General features: G+C 47.5%; 1 protein-coding gene across 1 annotated transcript in view; it reads left to right on the top strand.

The window, feature by feature from the left end:
- Positions 1-19,786, top strand: part of LOC147630984 (monothiol glutaredoxin-S15, mitochondrial-like) — a 115,810-nt gene that overhangs the window by 48,973 nt on the left and 47,051 nt on the right. Inside the window, exons 3-4 of the mRNA XM_086809326.1 lie at positions 12,372-12,471; positions 12,579-12,645. Of these exons, the coding sequence (XP_086665452.1) occupies positions 12,372-12,471; positions 12,579-12,645 (167 nt within the window). The remainder of the gene's footprint in view (positions 1-12,371; positions 12,472-12,578; positions 12,646-19,786) is intronic.

The following is a 19,786-nucleotide window of genomic DNA, read 5'->3' as shown; positions in this document are numbered from 1 at the left end:
CATTTAGGACAGCTTTTGGATTGTATGAATTCTTGGTAATGCCTTTTGGCCTCACCAATGCCCCGGCAACATTCAACTGTATGATGGACATGATATTTTGACCCCATCGTTAAGTTCACAGGTGTATTCTTTGATAACATCGTGGTTTTCTCCAAGAATGAGGAGAAGCATAAGACTCATTTGGCTACAGTGTTTGAAGAGTTGCAAAAGCATAAACTCTTCATAAATGCTAAGAAAAGTGAGTTCTTCCTCTTAGAGATGCACTATTTGGGGCACATCGTATTCAAAGAGGGTGTAAGAATGGATCCCGCTAAAATTAAAACCATTTGAAATTGGCCAGAGTTGCAAAATGTACATCAAGTGCGTCGCTTTTTGGGGTTATGTTCATACTATAGGCGATTCATCATGCATTTTGCCAACATTGCCTCGCCATTGCATGATCTTACAAAGAAGAAAGCCACCTTCAAATGGACTTTGCATGAGCAAGATGCCTTCTTGCAACTCAAAAATGCTATCATTTGTGGGTCCGTGTTGATTGTTCCCGACTTGCAAAAGCCATTCACGGTGGAATGTGATGCATGTGGGCATTGTATAGGGACTGTCCTAACTCAAGAGGGTCATGCAGTTGCTTGTGAAAGCAGTCGATTGCATGATGCCGAGATCCATATTGACATTTATGAAAAAGAGCTCTTGGTTGTAATTCATGCCTTAAAGATATGGAAGCATTATCTTCTTGGGGCTGAATTTGTAGTCAAGACGATCATCAAAGCTTGAGGTACTTTTTATCTCAAACTAAGCTCTTGGAGAAGCAAATGAGGATGGCAAACTTTCTTTCCATGTTTCATTTTCAGATTGTTCACACTCCGGGAAAGAAGAATTTGGTGGCAAATGCTTTGTCCAAGAAGCCTTATATAGCTGCAGTTTCAGTGGTCTCTCATGGGGACTTATCTGCCATGCGTTATTTGTATCATTTGGATGCTGAATTTTCCCATATATGGACTGATTTGATGGCTGGTAACTCACATGCCTCTTATGTGATCAAAGAGGGTTATCTTATGAAGGATAACTGCTTATGTGTGGTGAAGGATATGCGTCCAAAGATTATGGAGGAATGTCACGCTCCACCTTATGCTAGTCATAGCGGTATTTTACCTACGACACGCATGATAAGTGAGTATCATTTAGCATTGCCTGAACCAATTGTTCCCATTTCGATTGCTGGTCATGGCGGTATGATTTGAGAACGTCAAAGGCCAATTGATTGCAAATTTTTGTTTGGCCATCTGTTTGAGGATGGAATGCACTAGACAAGTGCAAGTTAGTCCCAAATTATCGAACAATGCTCTCCAAAAATGGGACGTAAATTTAGGATCTCTATCTGATGTGATAGTGTCAGAATATGCAGCGGAAATGAAGACAACATCTGAAAACACCAAGAGCAAGTGCACAGTAGAAAAATGCAGAACTGAGAGAGAGAGAGAGAGAGAGAGAGAGAGAGAGAGAGAGAGAGAGAGAGAGAGAGAGAGAGAGAGAGAGAAGCGTATAACTCTGCTATATACACAAGAAAATCTTGCAATACAATATGTAGAGTGTGGGGGGCAAGGGGCCATTATATATGGCCCCATGCTGATGGTCGGCCAGCAATAAACAGCCGACAGGAGCAATAAATGCCCATGACCAACACAGGGTGCAGTCGGCCAGTACAAGGGAGTTGGCCAGGTGTTGGACAGTAGTCGGGAGAGAATCTACCAATTGGCCAACACACAGAGGTACCCGACAGCCCTCCCACACCCAGAATGAAATGGGAAAAATAGGGAAAAAGAAGGAAAGTAGGGAAAAACGAGAAAACACCTAAATCGGGCGGGCCCACCCACAACAGAGGCCTTGGTGTAAATATACAGACAAGAGATGACTGCTAACACCCCTTCTGGATGTGGAACCAACCCTAGTGAGATGGAGTGCCGCTGGAGCATAGCCTGAGGTAGAGACTTCGTGGTCCGCCACATTGTCCTCCGTCGAACAATAAAGAAGCAAGATGTCACCAGCCAAGATCTTCTCACGAACAAAGTGATATTGTATCTCTATGTGCTTGGTCTGGGCATGGAAGACCGGGTTCCGAGCAATAGCTATACAGCTCTGGTTATCGCACTGGATGACCGTGGGCTCCTTCTGTGGAAACCCAATCTCGCCAAGCAACCTCCGCAACCACACAACCTCGCAAGCAGCACCACAAGCAGCCAGATACTCTGCCTCTATCGATGACAAGGCAATAGTTGGCTATCTCTTACTGCTCCATGAAACCGCTCCTGAGCCAAGGGAAAAACTGTAGCCTGATGTGGATCTCGTCGTGGTTGGATCTCCTCCCCAATTTGAGTCACTCCAACCTTGGAGTCTGACTCCATCCTTCAATCCCTCTCCTGTGTAAAAGAGTCGAAAATCCTTCGTACCCTGCAGATACCGCAAGATCCGCAATCCTGCGTCCTAATGAGACTTCAATGGCATCTGCATGAATGAGCTCAACAGCCCCACAGAAAAGCTCGAGTCCAATCTGGTGTTCAGCGCTTCCGGTATAGAGAGGCATCAACTGGCTCACAAGGAGCATTCACTGTAAGCTTCATGTTCGGGTTCATCGGCGACATGATAGGCTTGCAGTTCTCCATCCCAAAGGCCTGAAGCAACTCATGAACATACCGCTGCTGAGAGACAAAGAACCCCCTTTGGGATTGCCAGATCTCCAATCCCAAGAAGAAATGGAGTAAGCCTAAATCGGTCATCTCAAACTACTTTGACAAGGCAGCCTTCGTCACTGCAATGTGCTGCATATGACCGCCGGTGAGAATGAGGTCATCCACGTAAAGGATGATCAGCGTGACCATGCCGCGTTCCCGAAAAAGAGATATAGGTTGGAATCTGCAACCGATCTCTGAAATCCAACCCGTAGAAAGAAGGAATCAATCTTCTGATTCCAAGCCCTGGGAGCCTGTTTAAGACCATACAAGGCCTTCCGTAACCTGTAAACCATCCCCTGTGATCCTCGAACCTCAAAGCCTGGAGGCTGCTCAACATACACCTCCTCCTGCAGGTCACCATTAAGGAACGTAGATTTAACATCCATCTGATATACGGGCCACCGCTGAGAAGAAGCAAGGGCGAGAACGGTCCGAATCATGGTCATCCTCACTGTCGGTGCAAGGGTATCCTCATAGTCGATGCCAGGCCGCTGAGCATAACCCTTGGCCACAAGTTTGGCTTTGTGTTTGTCCACCGACCCATCTGACGTATACTTGGTCTTAAAGACCCACTTGACACCAATGACAGACCGTTTTGACGGCCTCGGTACCAACTCCCAAGTGTTATTCTTCTCAATGGCATCCAGTTCCACCTGCATGGCTTTCCTCTAAGTATCCTGTGCAAGGGCTTCCTTGACGGAAGTGGGCTCTTTGTCCCCATGATACGAGACATCAAAGCATAGTTTACCTGTAAAAGCTCTGCTGAATGACTTTTATCACGGACTCTGTGCGATCTTCGAGGTCCGTCCTATGTGGTCCATTCGGAGGGAAGCTCTGTGACACCTGACTCCTGAAGGGTGTCCACCAACCACCTGGGTACTCGAACAGAACGCGGAGCCTCATGCTGCTGCGGGGGCTCATCTCCAGCTGTGGGCTCAACCTCTTGAACTGACTGAGGTTGTCCAGTTGGAACAATCGACTGGGAATCATCATCAAAATCCTCTGGATCTCCAAGAAGTGGCGGCTCATCAACAGTGGAAACCGGAACATGCTCATCAAAAACCACATCCGTGCTGACAACAACCTCGTTCCTCTCTGGATCATATAACGTGTATCCCTTGGAAAGAGAGTTATATCCCACAAAGACAAGCTTTTGGGACTTTGAGTCGAGCTTTCCCCTCTGCTTCTTCGGAATGTGAACATATGCATCGCTCCCAAGCACACGAAAATGGGAGACATCAGGTTTCCTGCCAAAATATGCCTCAAAGGGAGTCATGTTCGGTACTGAAGTTGTCGGAGACCGGTTGAGGATATGGACAGCCGTAGCCACAGCCTCTCCCCAAAGTGGACGAGGAAGATCACGATGCTCCAATATCGTCCTCGCCATCTCCACCACAGTCCTGTTCTTACGTTCAACTACTCCATTCTCTGACGGTGAACCTGTACTGGCGAGCTCCCTCTTGATGCCATGTTCCGCACAAAATCTCATGAAAGCATTGGAAGAAAATTCACCTCCTTTGTCAGCCCGAAGAGTCTTCACCTGCAAGCTAGACTCTTTCTCGACCATTACATGCCACTCCTTGAACCGAGCAAAAGCTTGGTCCTTCTGTGAAAGGACATAAACCCATGTGAATCTGGAACAATCATCAACAAGCAGCATAAAGTACAAAGAACCTCCCAAGGATGCTGTCTGCATGGGTCCACACAAGTCAGTGTGTACCAACTCCAGTGGTTTCGAAACCCGCCTGGAAGCTTGCTTCGGAGAAGATTCCCTGTGCTGCTTACCACGAATGTAAGAATTGCAACATCCTTGCCTGCTGCCAACATCTGGCAAGCCAACCACCATCTGGTCCCAGAAAGCTTGCCTTAGCGCATCCACATTCAAGTGGCCAAACCGAAAGTGCGACAAGTCACCAACTTGAGAACCTGTCAAAGAGGAGAGCGTGAAGAGTTTGTATATACCATTCTCCACGCCGACTTCCCAAACAACCTGGCGAGTCTCGCGGTCCCGTAGAGCAACAGAATGCTCCTCAAACTCCACCCGGAAGCCAGTCTTGCACACCTCATGCACTGACAACAGATGAAAACCAAGTGCGGGGACGTAAAGAACACGAGAGGAATGCTTACCCCTTCTGCCATCGGGAATGATCTCCATTCAGCCCTCACTGTGTATCGGTATGGTGGAATTGTCGCCAATGAAAATGCTACCTGTAGTGGCCTTTCTCGCCACAATCATTACAGGTCCTCTTAGCCTTCAGTTTCTCTCGGTTTGAGTTGGGCTTCTTCTCAGAACACTTCTCCGATGAAGCCTTCCCTTTGCTCTTGTTGTTGTTATTACGGCCTTTGGACCGTTGGCTAATTAAAGCCTCAGAACCTCTGCCCTGTGGAGGGTTCGTGAATCCCAAGACCATGGGCACAAGCTCCTTCCATGTGATGGTGCTGAGCTTGCCACTGGTAATCAACGAAGAGTAAACGACCGAGTACTGAGAGGGCAAAAGTGACAGCAATGTTATGGCCATATCCTCTCACGATATCTCTTTCCCTGCCTGGAGAACTTCCTGCTGAAGAGCCTACAGCTTGTTGATGTGCTCCCGCATCATCGACGACTTTGCAGGATTCATCACCCGCATCTGAACTTCCAAGGAACCCTGTTGTAGAGAGAAGCCAAATGTTGCCAAATACCTCTGGCCAGCGTCATATGCTTTATATGATTGATTACCTGTGGTGACAATTGACGAAGATGAAAGAACGGACTCTGGCATTGACACGATCCCATAACTGAGCCTGTGCCTCCCGTTCCTTCCGAAAAGAGGGCAACTCCCCTTCCTCTAACTCCGGCCGTGGAACCCCAACAACAATGAAATCAGCCAAGTCATAAGAATCCAAAACAGATTCCATCATTACCTTCCATATGCCGTAGTTGTTTCCGTCCAATTGACGGTCCACTGGGAACCTGGGGAGTGTCGGGATCTTCACGTGCTTCTCTGCCATCTCAAGTAAATTTGCCATTGCGGGGGTGTAACTGAAAAGGGGGGGTGGGTGGGAAAAAAAGGAAGAACTAAACCTACAAGTGGCTGTCTAGCAACACGGCCCGCCTTTCGCTTGCTTCTCCTCTTCCCGTACGGCCCAAAATAGATGTCACGTGCATCCCGCACTTGTATGCCACGTAGACATATCTCTACAGAAGGTGCAGGACCTGGGATGGTAAATTGGTCCCATGTGAGCCCAATCCGGGACGAGTCAGCTAGGGTTCCATCCCAGTCGTCCGAGGTCAGGTGTGCATTGTCTTGCACATGAGTCCAAGGTCAGGTGTGCATCGTCCTGCACATGAAATAGTGCCAGGCCGTGCTGTGAGTCTCCCTCTGGAATGATGTTAGTGATTCTGTGTATCTGGTATGGTACTGGATGCCAGATGATTGTGTAGATAGTTAGGGTTTGCATATAGGAAAGGGGCCAGCCCATAGGGCTACCCCAAGTACTTGTGTGGGCATGGGGACAGCGTAAAACACCCCCATGAGGGCCAGGAAGGCCCTGGCTGTACCCACCAGCCATGGATAGGCCATGGAGGGCTGTAGGAAAGCCCTAGGGGCAGGCCAGGGGTAGCATACAGGTTGTCCAGCCTTTCTAAGGGCAAGTATGGGGCAGCCCATACAGGCTGCCCAGTCTCCAAACAGCATGCATACAGTGCCCAGGCGTGTTAGAAAACAGGCGCCTAAATACTACCTTCTCACAGGTCAGGACAACCATATAGAGATCCCAGGAAAAGTAGAAGAAAGCTGTAGATAAACATCAAAAACAGTTGCAGTTCATGGAGGGTGATTGGGTTTTATTGAAATTCCAAAAAGCTTGCCTCCATAAGAAGACAAGTAAAGAGAAAATGTATCCCAAGCTATCTTGCAGTTATTATGGACCATTGCAGATCTTGGAGAAGGTCAATGAGGTAGCTTTTCAATTGGTGTTACCAGATCATTGGCGGATACATAATGCCTTTCATGTCAGTCTCTTGAAACTATATGTTGGTCCATATCCTTTGGAACTGGTAGTGGAGGACCAACCAAGGATTGATGAATTGGAAGAAATCTTGCAGCTTGAGTAGATTTTTTTTAATTTTTTTTTTTGGAAAAACTATCCTTCTATTAGTTAATGAGAAAACGCCATAAGGCTACAAAGCTCACCTCACAAGGAGGGATAATAAACACAGTGAACACCGGAGCTCCACCCCCGTGGCTGGCCGCTCTCTGGGGGGGGCTACCTAGTAGTACATGCGGGAGGTGAGAAGAACCAAACTGGAGGCCTGTAGTGCCAAGTGACATCCTCGCCCCTCGCGATGAGGAAAGGGCCAGGCTGCCAAGTGCGGAGGAACGCCTTGCGGCGACCTCTCATGCGATCCGAGTGGCCCTGAAGTTTCCCCCAGTGTCCTATCAAGGTGTGAATGATGTCCACCTAGAGGGCCTGTATGACCTCCGCAGGTGGAGTCGCCTGGCGGTCTATGGCCTCCCTGCAACGGGCTCTCCATATGTGCCAAGCCGTCATGCTGCTGATCATCTCCCATCTGTGCCCGTCCCCCTCCTGGGAGACTGCCGAAGAGAAGTCTGGCGTCGGAACCACCGCCATCGCCCTGTCAGAGACCTGGATGGTCACACTGCCAGGGACGTCCTCGTATCCAAGGGCCGGGCCGCTGTCCGTGGCCCAAGCCACCGCACCCCACGTCGCCATCATCTCACCTGGCAAGCCTGCAAAAACCATCCTGAGAGCGCGCTGCCAGACCTGCTGTGCCTGTGGGCAATCCCATAAGCAGTGCCGCTGCGACTCCACTGCATGGCCACACCGAGGGCAGGACGCTGGGTGTCTGCCAAAAGCTAGCCAAGCCCCCACAGCCAGTCCTCTATGCGCTGTAAGCCTGAGAAAAAGCGTCACCTTCCGGGGCCGGAAGCTGGCCCAAAGGCGCTGCCAGAAGTCCCTAAGGAAGGCATGGGAGAGCCCCTGTCGCCGCCAATGCTCGGCCGCCGCCGGGGTGCCCGCTGTCCTGTGCCTCTGGATCCGCCGCCCCAGCCTCGCTGTGTACTGAAAAAAGGGGATGCCTGGGCTGGTAGGGGCCGAGTAGGGATCTCGCCAAAGCCACTCGCCTGGATCCCACTGAAGGCGAATAAGAGGCCTGCTGTCCCAAGCCCATAATCTCCAAGAATAGTCCTCCCCTATCGAGGCCGGTGAGGGGTCTACATGCCACTGTCTCTGATGAAAGCCGACCACCCGCACCCTCTGAAAGATACAACCCTGGAACTCATCCAAATCTAGTCGGGTCCTCTGAAGCTGGCCTCCCTCTCCCACCTCGAAGGTGAGTGGGGCGACTCTCTCTGCTGAGCCGCAGACCGCTAGAAGGATCTCATGCCGAGTAAAGACGCCCATCCACTGTGGAGGTGGAGGGTCCTGTACTGGAGTCCGCCACTCCCGGGGGATGGCCGCCTCAATGTCCTGCCTCATCAACTCTCTGCCCCTCATCCCGCTGAGTCTCCTCTCCTGAGCCTCTAGAGGCAGCTGCTGAAAACATATCCAGTCGTCTAGGGACTGGGCTGGGCCGGGCCGGAGCTCAACGGGCCCCACGACACGTGAGATCGCGATCCAACCATATGACCACTGGGAAGTCGGATCAAGGGGTTCCAGATCAATGGCTTCCTCAGGCGCTCCTCATCGGTGCCCGGGGGAGTCTGGAAGAGTGACGGCCTCAGATGCTCCCAGGCCCTCAGAAGGCTAGCTGCAAAACGCTCCTCGAAGCCAAGGCCCACTCCTCTCGATCGCTGCTCTGTATTTACTATAGTCTATACATATGGATTATGGATTATGGATGATGGATGATGGATGATGGATCTTGTTTTGTATTGACTCTTTTGAGGCTTGAGCCTTGAGCCTACAGTTGTCATTTCTGAATTTTGATCTATCATTTGAGTCTTTGACATTGAACTTAAGCAAAGATGTATTTTCAAGCTTTTGTAATGTTTTTATTAATTATATATGTATGTATTAAACCCTAAAACCGAAACTCCGTTTCCCCGTTTCTTCCCGAAGGCCGAAACTCCGAAACTCCGTCTCCCGCCGTGCTCCGCACCCCCGTTTCCGAAACTCATGGAAACTATGATCACAGCCCATGCCACCTTGGCCCTGGCGGGCCGCCCGTCGCCACCGGACCAAAGAAAGTTCCTGATGAGCCTCTGCACCTGGCCAATACACGCCCGCGAGAAGGCCCAGCAAGAAGTGATGTACCACATGGTAGCAAGCAGAACCTAGTTGGCCACAACCACTCGGCCAGCCAGAGATAAACGAGCGGTACTCCAATACAGAAGCTTCTTCCGAATGCTCAGAAGAAGGGGGGCTATCTGCTGCTCCGAAGATATGTCAATGCCCACATAGCATCCCAAATAGCGCACTGTAGTGCCGGGGGGCAGCCACTGAAACCCATCAACTGGCCCACAGAACTGACCCACAACCCACACGACTTGTGCCAGTTGATCAAAGCGCCCGAGGCTCTGCAAAACCTGTCCATGGCTGAGGCGAAGCGGCGGAGGTTCTCCTCCCCTCCCTGAAGATAGACAGCAGTGTCATCCGCAAACTCCGAGTCTAGGAGCTCCTCCGAGGTGCGGATGGGGAGCTGGAGGCCCCGCAAACCTGTATCCTGTGCCGTCAAGAAAGTGCTCATGGCCTCCGCCACAAAAAGAAAAAGAAAGGGCGCCAAGGGGCACCCCTGCCGCACCGAGCGCGAGAGCTGGAACCTCTCTCCGCGCACGCCCTGTATCAGCACCTGGCTATGGGCCGATGAGTAGAGTGCAGAGACCCCACGGATCCACTGAGGGGGGAAGCCCATCCTCTCCATAGTGCCTTCCAAGAAGGCCCAGTAGTCCACCCGATCATATGCCTTCTCGAAGTCGAGAAGGAGCACTGCCAGATCCTCCTGCCGAAATCTAGCCAAAGCCGTAGCCTCCCAGAAAGAGAAGATGTTATCCAGGATGCTCCTATCCTGGATGAAGCCTGTCTGCGTGGAGTGGATGATGTCCGGAAGGTGAGGCTGAAGCCGCCTGCTGATCGCCTTAGCTAGGACCTGTAGCTTGAGTAGATTGTCTTTCACAAGGAACGAAAAGCGCTCGTGGCAAGCTTGTTCGTAGATATCTGGTTAAATTCAAAAACTACCCAGCACTTGATGCGAAGTGGGTTGATGAAGAATATTGTCAAGACTACCCGGATCTCCTTACAGCATATATGGATGCTTTTCAGTTGAGGAAAATTGATTAGAAGCCGAGGGGAATGTCACAATCCTCCAGAGATTTGTACCATGCGGAAGAATTTCCTAGAGCATGATGGATTCACCCATGTAAGAGTTGGTGACTTTAACGAGTGATTAGAGTTGGTGACTCTAAGTCAGTAAGAAGAGTTGGTGACTTTGACTACTGTAGTTATGCATTCATGCAAGTGTTGGTGACCCTAGTGTCTGCATAAAAGAGTTGGTGACTGTGTTTAGTGAGTATGTTAACTCATGGAAGGGTTGGTGATCTTGGTGAGTTAGCTTGGATCATGCAAGGGTAATGGCTTTAGTGAGTACAGCATTTGGATCCAGCGTGGGTGGTTCCCATGGTCGCGACAGTTTGTGTACAAGATGGCAAGTTGGGGGATCTAATCCAAATCATCGTGCACAAGCCTTTGGCTGTGAAGTGCACTTGCATGTGTGACTTGTTTTGTTTGCTTGGACATTGCCATGGTATTTTGCCTATGAATGTACATGGGCATCGGGGATGCTTGAACACCCCATGGACGCGCGGGTGCACACCTATTTGGGACTAAGGAGGTGGATTTTATGTGTTTTTGCAGGTGGTAAGTGTGCACACTGAACCTTATTTAATTATTAATTCTTTGTTTACTAAAGTCTATGGTTGCGGGTTTACATTCATTAAAGTTTGGGCAGACAAACGAGTTCACAAAGGGCTAGACTATTTTAATGAACCGGGACCAATTTTTAGGTTTGGGCACCCGGGCATGGACCAGAAACCCACGAGATGCCAAAAGTGACCTTGGGGGATATTTTTGCTAGACACGAGTTGCTTTTTTGGGTGCTTGGGGTGTGGAGCAGCCAAGAGAGCTGGTCTATTACTTCTCTAGGGAACATAGGGCTGTAGGCAGCAAGGAAGAGACCTGTGTGGCTGGCCAATTCCATCTATTGCTGCCAGACAGTTGGCCGACTCATGGAACAATGAATATGTGGCTGGTTGACAGTTGAAACATTAGCTACAAGGCTCGCCGACAACGTTTCCTCTTTTCTCTAGTGCTGGCCATGATGTATACATGCTATAGCGGTCAGTCGAGTTGCATAATTGCTCACTAATGCTGGTCGACTTCCTCTACTGCTTCTCTTTTGGCTGGCTGTACTGAATTACAGTAAATCTCAGCCATACTTCATGGGTTTCCTTGAGATGGAACTGACACAGGTTGTGCCAGGCTTCAACATAGCTCATGGGATGCAAATTGATTGGTCTAAGTGTTGTTTTGGCCTGTTTGGAGCTACTGAATTGCACAATCGTGAAACTAAGGAACATTTGGTGATTATTAAGCCCAAGTTGGTGACCAAGGGCTTGGTTTCATTGGAGAGTAGTTGGTGATTGCTTTGGCCTTGGTTGGTGATCGAGAGTTGGCTTTATTTGAACAACAGTTGGTGACTGCTTTGTCCTTGGTTGGTGACCGAGGATTTGTTTTCTCTATTGGGCAGTTGGTGACTGCCTTGCTCTGGTTGGTGACCGAGAGCTTGTATTGCTTTGTTTACATAGATTTGGATAAATTTGGTGTCATCAGAGGAGTGGAACTCCTGGGCACCAGCATCTTGTACAAGAGAGTACTCTGTTGGTGATAAAGATACCTCCGGGGGGGGGGGGGGGGGGGGGGGGGGGTGTGTAGGACTCGGGCCCAACTTCAGCCCGTAGTGCTATGTCATGTGCAAGATTATCATATGTGGTTTCAGGATGTATGCTGTGATTTGGGCCACTGGTTTTTTGTATTACACGTGCCCGCTTGTGACAGCACACCTCGGAGGGGTGAGCAACGGTGGTATGGGATGCTATGGCTAGGCAAGGAGCAAGGATAGTGTGGGGGTGCTCTGCAAGAGCTATGGTTGGGAGGTGAGGCACCAATACCACCTTTCATGTGAGTGTTCATGTGTTTGTATGCAGAATACGCTCGGGAGATCAAGTGGCAGTTTCATAGGCCTCACCCTAACACCCTTAAGGCTATGGTAAAGTGCAAAGACTGTGTATTATATGCCAGGCTTTTGGTGTGCACAGTCTTCTCCGCTTTGGGACAACGTCTCCAAAGCTGGTTCTGGGTTTATTCCTTGGGGCTTATCATGCATGCTTGTACGCTTATAGTATTTGGGGATAATATATGGATCTTTTCTTGGAGAGAGACGATAATAAGTTGATAGATGGGTATTGATTGGCATGCTTGTGGGCTTTTATTCTGCCGAAAAATAGTTCCCCTGAGACCTTCAGCTCTCATTATCTTTGTCTTGTCCATATGGAATGTCCTTATAAAATCGAGTTTTTTTTTTTCATTGCGGTTTTTTGTTTCTACAGGGGAAATGAAAGCTGACATTCAGTTTGTTTTTAATAGGACATAAAGGAGAATCCAGTGTTGCTTTTCATGAAAGGTGTCCCTGATGCTCCACAGTGTGGGTTCAGTGCAATGGCCACTCGCATATTGCAAGTGCATGGTACTTATGAACCACTCTTTTTTGTGTGCGTGCATCCATGTATGCATGCACTAGTTACTATTAAAGTCGGCATGGTGTGGTGATTTGAGTTGCATGTATACTTGCAGGTGTGCCTTTTGCAGCAAGAAACATCTTGGAAGATCAAGAACTTCGACAAGCAATGAAGAACTTCAGGTATCCAAATGCGGCCATACTGGTAGCCTAAAATGCCAAGTAGTAGTTGTGCCAATGGAGACCAACTATCTAGAGGGAAGTCAACAGATTGCCCTGAATCTGCTACCAGTACCCCTCCCGAGTGTGATAAAATCTACAATCATTGCATCTAGCCGTTCAAATAGTGAGATTAGTGAGCATCTCATCTTGCAAATGTGGACTGTTCAGGTGCCATTCTGACTTGTCAAATGCATCATGCCTCCGATGCATTTGCCATCTCTATTGTGGCTCTGTACAGTTAGATCATGAGAGTGACGGGGGCGGTTGTGAACCCTAACTTTATAATACGACAAGGCTATCAGTGTACAACCAAGTATGGATGCACTGGGTTAATGTGTGTGCATGTCTGATGGGAGGAATCAGTACGTGCAGGCAAACGGCCTATGAAATCGACATGCTAGGAACTGCTAGAAAATGTACAATCAATGGGAGAGGAGAAAGAAAGAAAGAAAGAAAGAAAGTTGTATTAACGTCTTCAAAAGGCCAAAATGACCTATGAGACCAAAAGGTTACATCATATCCACCATGAGGTACATTATCCTGGGTACAAAATAGTAATAAAGAAAGATAACAAAAAATCTAGAACTTTAAAATCTGATCTAGGTACATGAGCAGAGAGCTCTCATATCACCCTAATACATCCCTCATGGGCCGCTGTGACATGGTGCTCAAGGTGGTAAAACTGAGCTGGTGCGAGAAGGTCCTGTCACCAATTGGCCGACCATTTGGTCCATCTCCAGATTTTGTGTCTCGTTCACTTGAGGCCAGGCCGGTGTCTCATGTGAAGAGGCCAGTATTTTGCTGACATGGACGGGAGCCAGACTGGTGCCACCCGTGTGTTAGCAGGATGGTGTCGTATGGACGGGAGCCAGACAGGTGCCACCCGTGTATGACCTGGACTGTGTTCGACCCATGGGACTGTCACGCCATGGAAGAGCCAGTATTCGTGCCGTGTTTTGCCTATGGGACTGTCACACCATAGGGAAACTCGTGCCTGGAACTATGTCTTACCTATGGGACTGTCACTCCATAGGAAGCATAGTTGTCACGGTACGAAAATACGATACCGTACGGTACGATACCGTACGGGAATATTCGGTACGATATGAAATTTTGGGATACGGTACGATAAAATACGGTTTTTATTTTTTACACTTACAAGCTATGGAGCTTCAAGCTTGAATGTGAGGGAAGGTTGGGAGGGGAGGAGTCTACAGTGCTTGAGAAACCAGTACATGGATATGTGTCTCTCCCGGTTGGATCTCCCGATTGTCTCCAAAAAAGAACCTGGATGGGTAATGCAATACCAAAGGTCTCCCAGTGTAGCGTTTATGACTAAGGGACCGTCCTTGCACAAATACGAGGAGTGCATCTAGGGTGATAAGTTTAGGGACTCCTCTCTAGATCAAAATGGCCATGTCCAAATGTTCTCCCTTGTGCATAACTTGAGAATCTAATTGTCTAGCCTACCTATACCAGGGATCCCCAAGTGATGTAGCAAGATTCTCTCATCCTACCAATCAAGTGTACACTACCAGTCTACCTCGCCAGATTTTTTAGGTCTCTCCACAACCCCATATGGAATACTGAGTGGACACGAAAGTTGCGAAGTATTGCGAGCATTTGGGATCTTCATAAAGCAGGGTTTCTATTTTTTTTTAGCATTTGGAAATTTTTTTTCAAGGAAAAATTTTTTTGGGGGGAAAAAAAAACAAAAAAAACCTAACTCGTACCGTACGATATCGTACGAATTCGTACGGTATCGTACCGTACGACACGTACGTACGAACAGGTTCGTACGCGTACGAGAAACAACTATGATAGGAAGACCAGGTTTTTATGTTTTTATGTCGTGCGAGTTTTGTGCCGACAGATATTTTGTACTTGTTCCATGAACGGGAGATATGTCCATGTTACTATTTGCACATGCACACATATTTTGCATGTTTGAAACTGTTTTCGCATGACATGTATTTTTGTGTTTGCTTGCTTGACGTTTTACTTACTGAGCGGGGACGCCTGCCAGTGAGTCGTGAAGTCTGTTCTGTATTCTGACGAGTTTTAGTGCATGTGAACAGGTGGTAAGTATATGGTACATGTTGTTTTAATATTTTATTTCTAACCTTTTGTTTTATAAGGTTAAAGTGTTCACATTCATTTAAAAGTGGGCACCCACTAGGGGCCAAGGTGGGGAGCCCCACTTAAGTGAGTGTGGGGGTGGGCATGGTCACCTACCCACACTCCTCACCCACATGCAAGCGTAGTGTAACTCCACCTTTAATTTTATAAAAGAAAACCTTCCCTTTCAAGCGTGGGCATGAAACCGCTTCCAGCTTCTTTCGTAAAAACAAAGACAGCGACCACCTCCTACGTTTGCTTTTCTCTGGCGGCTGGCTGCTCTACCGACTGGTGGCACCTGTCTGGCTCCCGTCCATACGACACCATCCTGCTAACACACGGGTGGCACCAGTGTGGCTCGCGTCCATGTCAGCAAAATACTGGCCTCTTCACATGAGACACCGGCCTCGCCTCAAGCGAACGAGAGACAAAATCTGGAGATGGACCAAATGGTCGGCCAGTTGGTGACATCGCCCCGGGCTTCTAAAGAGTCGACCTCAACTGAAAAGCCTCAAGATATGCTTGCAACAACTGTGGGTAATCAACAAAATAATCCTCATTTACCCACTTGGCATCAATAGGCAAATAATTCTTGAACTTCACAAGTATCTCCTGGAAAGCTTTCCTGTAGGTAGCTTTCTCTCCTTGTGAAAAACAATCTGTTCTGGCTAGAGGATCTCCTCAAGCTCTTCAATTTCTGGCGGATCTTCTGTGACATGCTCATCAGGATCTGGCCCCACATATTTCCGAAATAGACTCACATGAAAAGCATTGTGAATCTTCCAATGACTAGGTAAAGCAAGCCTGTAGGACACTTCATTGATCTTTTGAATCACCTTGAAGGGTCCATAATAGCGAGGAGAAAGCTTAGGATATGATCCTTCTCGTCCTGGCCTCTTCCGAAGCCTAGCCTGAAGCGTGTGCAGTCGGTAGAGCAGCCAGCCGCCAGAGAAAAGCAAACGTAGGAGGTGGTCGCTGTCTTTGTTTTTACGAAAGAAGCTGGAAGCGGTTTCATGCCCACGCTTGAAAGGGAAGGTTTTCTTTTATAAAATTAAAGGTAGAGTTACACTACGCTTGCATGTGGGTGAGGAGTGTGGGTAGGTGACCATGCCCACCCCCACACTCACTTAAGTGGGGCTCCCCACCTTGGCCCCTAAGTGGGTGCCCACTTTTAAATGAATGTGAACACTTTAACCTTATAAAACAAAAGGTTAGAAATAAAATATTAAAACAACATGTACCATATACTTACCACCTGTTCACATGCACTAAAACTCGTCAGAATACAGAACAGACTTCACGACTCACTGGCAGGCGTCCCCGCTCAGTAAGTAACACGTCAAGCAGGCAAACACAAAAATACATGTCATGTGAAAACAGTTTCAAACATGCAAAATATGTGTGCATGTGCAAATAGTAACATGGACATATCTCCCGTTCATGGAACAAGTACAAAATATCTGTCGGCACAAAACTGGCATGACATAAAAACATAAAAACCTGGTCTTCCTATGGAGTGACAGTCCCATAGGTAAGACATAGTTCCAGGCACGAGTTTCCCTATGGTGTGACAGTCCCATAGGCAAAACACGGCACGAATACTGGCTCTTCCATGGCGTGACAGTCCCATGGGTCGAACACAGTCCAGGTCATACACGGGTGGCACCTGTCTGGCTCCCGTCCATACGACACCATCCTGCTAACACACGGGTGGCACCAGTCTGGCTCCCGTCCATGTCAGCAAAATACTGGCCTCTTCACATGAGACACCGGCCTGGCCTCAAGCGAACGACACACAAAATCTGGAGATGGACCAAATGGTCGGCCAATTGGTGACATCCCCCCAAGAGTTGACCTCAACTGAAAAGCCTCAAGATATGCTTGCAACAACTGTGGGTAATCAACAAAATAATCCTCATTTACCCACTTGGCATGAATAGGCAAATAATTCTTGAACTTCACAAGGTATCTCCTGGAAAGCTTTCCTGCAGGTAGCTTTCTCTCCTTGTGAAAAACAATCTATTCTGGCTAGAGGATCTCCTCAAGCTCTTCAATTTCTGGCGGATCTTCTGTGACAGGCTCATCAGGATCTGGCCCCACATATTTCCGAAATAGACTCACATGAAAAGCATTGTGAATCTTCCAATGACTAGGTAAAGCAAGCCTGTAGGACACTTCATTGATCTTCTGAATCACCTTGAAGGGTCCATAATAGCGAGGAGAAAGCTTAGGATATGATCCTTCTCGTCCTGGCCTCTTCCGAAGCCTAGCCTTCTCAAATTTCAGCAATACCCAATCACCTTCTTTGACTTCCATGTCCCTTCTATGCTTGTCAGCAGCCATTTTATGCTTATCCTGAGATCTTGCATTGGCGGTCTGCACCTGACTAAAGGCAACATCCAAGTCACGAACTATTCATCAGTTGCAAAAATCTCATCCTTGGTACGAAGGATGGGTGGCAATACCACTCTGCCATAGATAATCTTAAACGGAGCCTTTCCTGTGGAAGCATGGATCGTATTGTTGTAGGCAAACTCAACAAGTGGAAGATACTTCTCCCATGCACTCTTTTGATCTGCCACATAACACTTCAATAAATCCAACACGGCTGAATTTGCAGCTTCACTTTGGCCATCCGTTTGGGGATGATAAGCTGATGAAAACTCAAGCTTAGTACCCATATTATGAAATAAAGCCCTCCAAAAGAGGCTTGTAGTCTTGGGATCTCTATCCCCAACAATGGATTTAGGCATACCATGATGCTTGAAAATATTAGCAAGAAAAAGCTTTACCATATGATCAGCTTTGATGGTTTTCTTGACGGGCAAGAAGTGAGCTTGCTTGCTAAACCTGTCCACAATAGTCCAAATAGCATCATTCCCATGCTGGGATCTAGGCAAGTCCATAATAAAATCCATAGTAATACTTTCCCAAGGTTGCGAGGGAATAGGCAATGGCTGAAGCAAACCTGGAGGTTTTTGTCTATCAAATTTCACCTTTTGGCAAGTGATACATGCACGCACATAAGCCTCAATGTCTTTACGCATGTTTGGCCAAAAGAAATATCTCTGAATCATGCGAGTAGTAGGCATGATACCTTGATGACCAGCATATGGTGGAGCGTGACATTCGTCCATAACCTTTGGACGCAAATCCTTCACCACACATAGGCAATTATCCTTCATAAGATAACCCTTGTTGATAACATAAGAGGCATGTGAATGACCAGCCATCAAATCAGTCCATATATGGCAAAAATCAGCATCCAAATGATACAAATCTCGCATAGCAGATAGGTCGCCATGAGAGGCCACTGAGACTGCAGCTACATAAGGCCTCCTGGATAATGCATCGGCCACCACATTTTTCTTTCCTGGAGTATGCACAATCTGAAAATGAAACATGGAAAGAAAATTTGCCATTCTCATCTGCTTCTCTGAAAGCTTGGTTTGAGATAGAAAATATTTCAAGCTTTGATGATCTGTCTTGACTACAAATTCAGCCCCAAGAAGGTAATGTTTCCAAATCTTTAAGGCGTGAATTACAGCCAAGAGCTCTTTCTCATAGATATCCATATGAAGCTCAGCATCATGCAAACGACGGCTCTCGTATGCAACTGCATGCCCTTCCTGATTTAGGACAGCTCCAATACAATCACCACAAGCATCACATTCAACCACGAATGACTTGTGCAAGTCAGGAACAATCAATACTGGGCCACATATGATAGCATGCTTGAGCTGCAAGAAAGCATCCTGTTCCTTTGAAGTCCATTTGAAAGCAGTTTTCTTCTTCGTGAGATCATGTAGAGGAGTGGCAATCATAGCAAAATGCCTTATGAAACGCCTATAGTACGAACATAATCCCAGAAAACTACGTACTTGATGTACGTTTTGCAATTCGGGCCAATTCCGAATGGTCTCTATCTTTGCAGGATCCATTGTAACTCCATCTTTGGATACAATATGACCCAAATAATGAATTTCTGAAAGGAAGAACTCACTTTTCTTGGCATTTACGAAAAGTTTGTACTTCCGCAACTCTTCGAACACTGTGACCAAATGAGTTCTGTGTTCCTGCTCATTCTTGGAGAAAACCAAGATATCATCAAAGAATACTCCTGTAAACTTGCGATGGGGTCGGAATATCCTATCCATCATACGATTAAAAGTAGCAGGAGCATTGGTGAGACCAAAAGGCATTACCAAAAATTCATATAATCCGAAGGCTATCCTGAATGCAGTTTTATGGACATCTTGTGGCACCACGCGTATCTGGTGATAACCACTCTTCAAATCAAGTCTGCTAAAGTAAGCTGAGCCATCAAGCTTATCCAAGATATCATCAATTCGCGGAATTGGGAATCTGTTCTTGATGGTAAGCTTGTTCAAAGCTCTATAGTCCACACACATACGGAATGATCCGTCCTTCTTTTGAACAAGAAGCACAGGAGAACACTAAGGTGAAGAACTGGGCTGAACCAAACCTTTCTCTAAAAGCTTGTTTACCTGCTTCATGATTTCTTCTTGTTGTGCAGCACTCACTCGGTATGCGGGTTTGTTAGGTGGAGAACTACCTGGCACAAGATCTATGTGATGATCTTCGGGCCTTTGGGGAGGTAATTCACCTGGCAATGAATCAGCAAAACAGTCGTTGAATGTATTAAGAAAATTCAGCCTTTCATTAGACATAGCATCCACATTTTGATGATTTGGCACAAGGCTATCACGAACAAAAACCAAGTACGCTGAAAGACTCTTTTTCAATGCTTTATTAATTTGGATGTGTGATACAAGTGGGATGGAATCCCCTTCTTTGCCAGCATCAATAAAATGCATGCGGCCTTTATGCATAAAGGAAATCATATTAGACTTATAGTCTTTGCGGGGCTCAAGCCTATGGTGCCACGGCTTGCCCAACAATACATCACATCCATTCAGTGGAGCAACTAGGAAATGCTCATTATCAAGGTAGCCCTGGATAT

The sequence above is a fragment of the Cibotium barometz genome, chromosome 15 (genome assembly GCF_041138505.1).
Source record: "Cibotium barometz isolate CiBa-2024 chromosome 15, ASM4113850v1, whole genome shotgun sequence".
NCBI lineage: Eukaryota > Viridiplantae > Streptophyta > Polypodiopsida > Cyatheales > Cibotiaceae > Cibotium > Cibotium barometz.
The sequence above is the reverse complement of the archived record's forward strand: the minus strand, read 5'-3'. Positions and strand labels throughout refer to the sequence as shown.